Source organism: Phyllostomus discolor, chromosome 6, assembly GCF_004126475.2.
Source record: "Phyllostomus discolor isolate MPI-MPIP mPhyDis1 chromosome 6, mPhyDis1.pri.v3, whole genome shotgun sequence".
Taxonomy (NCBI): Eukaryota; Metazoa; Chordata; class Mammalia; order Chiroptera; family Phyllostomidae; genus Phyllostomus; species Phyllostomus discolor.
The window spans coordinates 131,450,065-131,458,327 of NC_040908.2; the positions used below are offsets into that span (position 1 = coordinate 131,450,065).

General features: G+C 48.8%; 1 protein-coding gene across 1 annotated transcript; it reads left to right on the forward strand.

Annotated features, from left to right (window-relative positions):
• Positions 1 to 2,946: 2,946 nt before the first annotated feature.
• On the forward strand, positions 2,947 to 8,044 carry RASSF10 (Ras association domain family member 10). The gene has a single exon (XM_036029055.1). It carries the CDS (start codon positions 3,172 to 3,174, stop codon positions 4,696 to 4,698), a length of 1,527 nt encoding a protein of 508 aa, XP_035884948.1. The 5' UTR covers positions 2,947 to 3,171; the 3' UTR covers positions 4,699 to 8,044.
• Positions 8,045 to 8,263: the final 219 nt, after the last annotated feature.

An 8,263-nucleotide genomic window follows, 5' to 3' on the forward strand; every position in this document is an offset into this window, starting at 1 on the left:
CAAATATAGATGCATGTAATTAAAGGCCCTTCTTGCTCCTCTAAATTTTTCTTGCTTAAAGGAATCCAGCTCCTGCTCACTCATTCATCCAACCTCATTCTTAGCTACTCCTCTCACTTAAACTCTCTGCAGCTCCAGTAACTGCCATGATCCTTTCATTCCTTGACTTTGCACATATGGTTCCTTCTGCTTGGAATGTTGCCTGCCTCCTCCCCTCCATCTATGTTTCCTTGGCAGATTCATGGTGCTTCTGGTCTTACCTAAAATGCCACCTCATCAGGGAAACCTTCCTTGACTCTTCCAGACTAGGTAGCATGCTACTCCAGCATTCTCCTGGTACTTCAAGTTCTTCCTTAGATAACAGAAGACCCTGTTTTTGAAACATTTACTCAGCTGTGCGCTCTACTGCATTGTGAGCTCCTTGGAGGCCAAAAGTGTGATTTGTTCCTCATCAAGTCCCCAGCACAGTGCCTGGAACACAGCAGGTACTTAATAAATATTTATTGAGTGAATGAATAAAAGTGCTTCATGCAGGAAGCAAAGGGGAGCCATCCAAGGTCTTGAAGCAAGGGAGTGACCTTATCAGGCCTGTGCTCATGTGATTAAGCTGAAGGCAAGTCTTGTCCACAAGGACCATTCTCACCAGCATCTAAGGAGGAAAAAAAGTTTATCCACATTGGCTTCTATCTCTTCTTGACTACACCAGGTGCTAGAAAATGCCAGAAACTGTCACGGTAATGACTAGGCTTCCCTTTATGTAATGTGGGCTGTGGAACAAGAGCTTGTGACTTGGGTCTGGGACCCGAACTCTGACTAGAATCAGGAGTCCCCCTGCCAAGAAGTCTGTGGGAAGCCTAGGTGATGTGGGGAGCCTGTGGGACACCGGGAGCAGCCTCTAAACATTCCCCTCCAGCCCGGACTTTTCCACAGTCATGCACTGCAAAACTGGTGTTTCAGTTAACAAGGGACTGACCTTGTATACAATCGTGGTCCCATGAGATTATAATGGAGCTGAAAAATTCCTATCGCTTAGTGACCTTGTAGCCATTACTCATACGTTTGTGGTGATGCCAATATAAAGAAACCTACTGTGTTGCCAGTCTTATGAAAGTATAACACACACAGTGATGCTCGGTCCATGATACTCGATAATGATAAATGACTATGTGACTGGTTTATGTATTTACTACACTTTCTGTTGTTATAGTATACCCTTTCTACTTATTAAAAAATGTTAGCTGTAAAATAGTACACTCTGTTACACTGGCAGCAGCATCCTACAGCTCATCTTTACCAAGTCTCTCGATCATATCATTTTCTCTTGTGCTTGGTGTATGCTCATGTTATCTTATAAATTTAATGTAGTTTAAGTGTACAATATCTATGAAGTCTACAGTAGTATACAGTGTTGACCCCAAGAAGGAACATACCTTCCAAGAAGTACTCCATGTGGTTAATTGGGCTCAAGTTTATAATCGGAGTCTAGCAACCTTGTGGACAAGGGCCTCCCACCAACACTGCATCTTAGCAGAACACCGCAGACTGAACTGTCAGCCTCCGGCTCTGTGTTCCTGCCCTGTGAACCAACCCTTATAAAGGTGTCCCTGGAATCATCTTTCAACCAGTGGGCTGAGGCCTGTTCTGTCCAATCAGAACTATAGAGCTATATCCTCATTTGCATCTTTACTGACCAATCACACCAGCTCCATAATGACCAATGAGAACTCATGACTCCAACCAATCAGGACAGTGCTATTTAAACCAATCAAACTTGGATTCCTCGTCTGCATAAAAATGGACCAATCAGGAACCAGGTCAGGCGCTTTCTCCCAGTTGTCTTTGGGGGAGCATTTTCGTTTTTCATTAAGGCTATATTTCCCAGTTTGCAAACTGTTGGTCTGTATAAAGTTTCTCTTTTCATTTGGGTGCCTCGGACTGGGGGTTCCCATTGGAATTGAATTGGTGGCAGCCACCTTTCTTTGAAGAGAGTAACGTCCTAGGCCTTCAAATCCACTCATTCCCCACTCACCCAGAGCAACTTCTAGTTCTGCGCGCTCCCTTCATGGTAAGTGCCCTAGACAGATGTACCATTTTTTTATCTTTTATACTTTATTCTGACTGTACCTTTTGTACGTTTGGATGCACGAACACCACTGTGTTACAATTACATACAGTGTTCAGTACAGTAACATGTCGTACAGGTTCGTAGCTAGCAGCTATGAGCTATACAGTACCGCCGAGGAGTGTAGAAGGCTGTAAATCTAGGATGGCGCCAGTGCCCTCTGTAGTGTTCCTGCAACCAGCACATCGCTCAAGGACGCGCTTCTCAGATCATATCCCTGTCCTCTGCAGGACTGTGAGTCTACACTTGTTCGCAAGGTGAACCGCCGTATCTTGTTCTTCTCAGGCATGCAAACACTGCTTCCTGACTAGGAAGCCTGGAGGGCCTTCCACGTTCAAGGCAGCGCTTATGGCTCCCAGCTGGAGGTCATGCAATGCAGTTAGTGTCTGTTAGAAACAACGAGTGCCTTGGTTTCCCTGTCTGCACAGGGGGTGTTCCCCAGAGAGCACCGCTGTGAAGGACCGGGAACCTGGTCTGGGAGCGCGGGGAAAGTCAACATTCGTCCAGCGAGCCCTGGACTACAGGAGAGGAGCCAGTGAGCCGAGGGAAGACACAGAGCCGATCCCGGACTAGGCGCAGGCTGCAGGCTCGGCAACGAGGGGGACCTCGAGTCTGTCTTCCAGCCCACGCGCAATCGAGACGGGAGTTTGTGAGGGGGCCGAAACTCCGGACGCCAACAGCTCCTCAGAGAGGCGTGTCCGCGAGCCGCGCCTCCGGGATCTGGCCACAGCTCTGGGTACTGGGGGCGGGAGGGGGAGGAGCGATGGGAGGAGGAGCAAAACCCGAGGCCCCAGCAACCTTGCGCAGAGCCAGAGCGGCGGGAGCCTGATCCCGGGCGCAGTACCCCGGGAGCGCGCGCCGTCCGGGCCGATCCCAGCCGCAGTCGCTCCAGCTCACGCCGGGCTCGCCCTGGTGTACAGTGGAGGAAAAGGGCCACTGCTGACAGGGGCGAGGGTCTCGGGTTCCTCTCCTGTCCCAGAGCTGCCGGGCTGCCCGCTGTCCCTGCGCCCCAGCGTACTCCGACCCGCCACCTGCATCCCAATCACATCATGGATCATTCAGAGAAGAAGATATCGGTGTGGATCTGCCAGGAGGAGAAGCTGGTCTCAGGGCTCTCTCGTCGCACCACTTGCTCTGATGTGGTCCGTGTGCTACTGGAAGACGGCTGCAGGCGACGACGGAAACAGCGGTGTGGCCGGCGGCGGGGGGCGGTCCATGACCCGCCAGGCCCGGGGGAGCTCCCAGAAGCCCTGGACGATGACGATGAAGAGGAGGATGATGAGGCACTGCCGCCGGGCTTGTTGTGCGGGCCCCCGCAGTGCTATTGTATCGTGGAGAAGTGGCGGGGCTTTGAGCGCATTCTGCCCAACAAGACGCGCATCTTGCGCCTCTGGGCAGCCTGGGGTGATGAGCAGGAGAATGTGCGCTTCGTGCTGGTGCGCAGCGAGGCATCGCTTCCCAATACGGGTCCTCGTAGTGCTGAAGCGCGCGTGGTGCTTAGCCGCGAGCGCCCCTGCTCGGCCCGGGGGGTCCCACCAAGACCCAGCCTGGCCATGACACAGGAGAAGCAGCGGCGGGTGGTGCGCAAGGCCTTCCGCAAGCTGGCCAAGCTCAATCGCCGGCGCCAGCAGCTGCAGTCGTCGTCCTGTTCCTCCACTTCGTCGTCCACCGCTTCTTCCTGCTCCTCGTCGCCACACGCCAGTGAGAGCGCGTCCGTGGAACACATGGAGACGCTGGTGCATTTGGTGCTTTCCCAGGACCATACTATCCGTCAGCAGGTGCAGCGGCTCCGGGAGCTGGACCGCGAGATTGATCGCTACGAGGCCAAGGTGCACCTGGACCGCATGCGGCGGCACGGAGTCAACTACGTTCAGGACACCTACTTGGTGGGCTCAGGCATCGAGCTCGAAGGGCTCAGCCCGGGAGAGGAGACGGAGGCTGCGGCTACAGCGGCTACTACGGCGGCAGCGGCAGCGCCCCTGGACGGCAAGGCGCAGGCAGAGGCCCTGGAAGAGCTGGCCCGGCGCTGTGACGACCTGCTCCGGCTGCAGGAGCAGCGAGCCCAGCAGGAGGAGTTGCTCGAGCGCCTCTCCGCCGAGATTCAGGAGGAGCTGAACCAGAGGTGGATGCGCCGGCGCCAGGAGGAGCTCGCAGCTCGAGAGGAGTCCCCGGAGTCTGATGGCAGCCTCGACGGTGAGCTGCTGCTGGAGCAGGAGCGGGTCCGGACTCAGCTCAGCACCAGCCTCTACATTGGGCTCCGGCTCAACACGGACCTGGAGGCCGTCAAGTCGGACTTGGATTACAGTCAGCAACAGTGGAACAGCAAGGAGCACGAACTGCAGGGCCTTCTCCAGACTTTGCACACGTTGGAGTTGACAGTAGCCTCGGATGGGGCTACCGGCTCTGGCGGACCCTCCCGGGAACCCAGGCCTCAGGCCTGTGCTGAGGTGTGGGTGGACCAGGCCCGCGGACTGGCCAAAAGCTGCCCTGGCAACGACGAGGACTCAGATACCGGGCTGAGCTCTATGCACAGCCAGGACTCAGACTCCGTGCCTGTGTGCGAATCCCTTGTGTAGGGGGGCAGGGCCGGAGAGGGAGACAGAAGCTTTCCCCTTTCTTGCAGAAAGTCCTGGCCCGGCAGGCTCAGGGACGTGGAAACCGGGCTGGGAGTGGGCCCGGAGGGCTTGCGGGGCAGCAGGGCTACGACTGGGCCCAGAAGGGCTCCCTGGCAGCGGCGCTCCTCTGGCTGGGGGTGAGTGTGGAGGAGAGTGCAGGACAAGGAAGCTGTGTCTCTAATCCAACCACTTTTAGGGAAAGGAGGGAGGGAGATGTGAGAACCCTTGTATTAGAAAACAAACGCTCCAGGAAAACTGACGTGGTCCGAGCCCATTTTCAAAAACAGAAAAAGAGTTATTACGGAAATTTCATCACTCTTCTGTATGGGAAGGACTGATGGCAGCTAGAATTTTAGGCTGTAGCATAACGTGCTTTTAAAAGAAACACTTGGATGAAAAGGAAATTCCTTGAATGTTAATTGTGATGGTGAACGTGTTAAAACTAGCCAAAGAGGACTCACTGGTGTTGGTCTCAGCCTTGCTTACATCTTCCATAAAACCCATAGGCACTAAAATCCTGGCTGTTTACATTTCTGCAGATCTGAGAATTATCCATCTGCTAAGCTGTTTGCCTGTTATTTTCTTTCAAAGTCTAAACTATTGAAGTTTAACCTCACATTTCCTCCTAGTAAATGCAGTATATGTTAAAATGGGGTCCTTTTCCCAAAGTAAAGTTTTATTATTACAAAAGCCAAGCATACCCCTTTTGAGATAAAAATCCCTGGCACACGTAGTCCTTGGTTAAAATGTAATCTGGGCCTTTGGGATTTGCTCCTGCAAAGGTGTGTGTGTTGCCCTTTCATTCATGTTGCCACTTCATCCCCTCAGTGACTTATTTCGTAAAAAATAAAAGGGAAGTTTTAGAATTCGGGTGAAGTACAACTAAACTTGCTGTTTAACGAGCACTCTCATTGAAACTAAGATTTGAAACCAGAGATTTTTGTTAGCGTTCAGCTTTTGAACTGAGCTATGTGATTAAAACCAACTATGACCTCAACACATTTTACCCAACCCAAGTCTAACTCCAGTATCTTTGATCGGGGATTAATTAGTTACTTGTCCAAACTGAAAATGAGATAGTGTAGATACCAGGGTTTACTAGATCAGGCCCCCCAAAAAGAAAAAATACAATCTCATAGTACACCTTGGGTGAACAATATGATTAACAGCAGCATTTAGCCGTAGATAAAAAGCATATAAAAGTGAACTAATGATCTGACTCGAGTTACTCTTGTCTGGCTCACACCTGTGCACATGTCAGGAGGTGCAAGTGCAAAATCTTTCTCTAGATAGCTGGAGACAGCCCTGGTGGGGACCCGATGTAATTGTTGTAGTTTATTTCAATGCAAACTTATCAGTTGTAGCTAGCTGTTGCCCCTGTGGAAGGAGCCTGCTGGCGGTGTTCCCTCCCGAGCGAGCAACCGTGCTTCCGAGGAATGTGGGATCTAATCTGTCCAGGGGAGGTGTGAACAATGGGGTGTGTGTGTGGTGCCAGCCTGGTGCAGAAGCCTGGTATCAACCTAACCCAGGAGGGGCTGGCTCCAGTTTCAATACTACATGTGAAGATAACTTCAGAGGTCTTGCTTTACAGAGGTTTCTTCCCTTGGAGAGAGATTCTTTGTATGCTTGTTACCAACTGGACCGCTCACCTGACCCCGTAAAGCATTTTGGGGTGTATCTTTTTGAGAGTCGGTACCTCCTCCCCCACACCCCCACCAATGCTACGATAACATGTGTGGATATTCTCCAATTTTCAAGTAAAATGGGAATTAAAAGGCCGGTTTCTTAATTGATGTTTTGAAAAGACGTTAGCTCACATAATTATGGTTTTTTAGTTTCGTCTGATGCAGAAAACATCTATGTATTTGGTCTTGAGCATGATTAAAATGAGGAAGGGACCGAAAGAGACCCACTGTCCCTAGACAATCATTTGCTCCCGTAAACACAAAGCTTAATGATAGCTTTACTTTTGAGGCAAAGGTAAAATCCTCATTAGAGTGTGACAAACGCTACTTGTCTGAATGGTTTATGCTGGCAATGGGCTGACCTAGTGGTTTTAAAATTATTGTGCTTTTTTTCCCCCTTCGGGGTGGTAGGGGAGGTGGTTCTCGGACATTTATTAACTCAGAAAAGAACACAGAAGTTGGCAGAACAGGACTGCCTGGCAGAAAGGGTCTGATTTTCTTTTCACTATTATTATTTTAAACTTTTGATGTCAGCAAATATGCCTATAGCCTGTAAAGCAAATAAAGCCACATCACAGAGAGAAGGCCTGTGGGATTTTTCTGGTGTCCCCCTTCCAGAACCTTCCTGTCCTGGCCACCTCAAGATGCCTCTCCAGTCAACTCTCAGGCACTAAGCAGGCTTTGTTTTGTAATGAAAAGAAGCCCAGTCTGCCCATTTTCCCCCCTCCAAATCACTTATATCCCCAAAAGGCACTCTCTTTGTGGGTAGGAGAAAACACAACAGGTGAGGGAAAAAGAAAGAAGACAATAGTTCCTTTTACTGAGAGTTTTTACAAGCCTGAGAAAGGTGAAATATGGACATAAAAAAGCAAAACAGTGCCTGTACCAGAAAGTGCCTAATAAATGCTAGGCATTTAAAACATTTCATTCACTTTTTAAATAAGCCTTGTGACATTAAGAAGGAAAATGAATGCATAGCATTGACTGCACCTGCACCAGGATTTCAGTGCCCCTGGAAAAAGTCACCCCTCTCCTGTTCTTCGGGCGGAACCGGAACCCTTGTGGGGAGAGTATGAAACAGGCTCCTCCCCAACCAGCCCCATCCCTCTTTTGGAATGAATACAATTTATTGTATTCATTATCTTAATTATTCCACTCTTGGCCATCTGACCAAACTGAAAGATCCCATCTGGCATTTCTCTTTATTTCCTTATAAAGCAAGATGAAGAAGAAAATGATGATGATTTGTTTGTTGGAAAAGTTATATACTATAGTCCTTGTGATGGGTCTGAAAGTAACATTAGTAAAAAGAGAGGAGAATCACTCAAAATCTTGGCACTAAAAGCTTATCACTATCAAAGTTTGATATGTTTCCTTCCAGATCTTTTGAATTGTGGATTTTAATATTTTGCTTATTTTTGAAAGCTATCTAATTTTAATGAAATTATATATATGTTTTTATGCTTAGGTTTTGACAGACTCCTTGTAGCGTATCCCATCTGTTGGATGCACTATACACAGTGCATGTAAGTGTTCTGTTATTAAGTTGTTCCTAGTGTTTTTTACTATTATAAAATAACATTGTGATAAGCTTTTTGTACACACATCTGTTTCCATAATTAGACCCCTGCCAATAAGATAGGTTCCCAGAAAAAAAATTCCCAAAGAGTACAAACACTTAAAAACTTGATACTTAATTGCCAAATGGATTTTCAAAAGATTTGTTCTAATTACAATCCATGATGCATGATAGTTCCCATTTCACCACCACTTGGCTTTCATTAGATACTATATTTTGGTAAGAAAATATATTAATCAGAATTAATGAATTAATTCTTTGT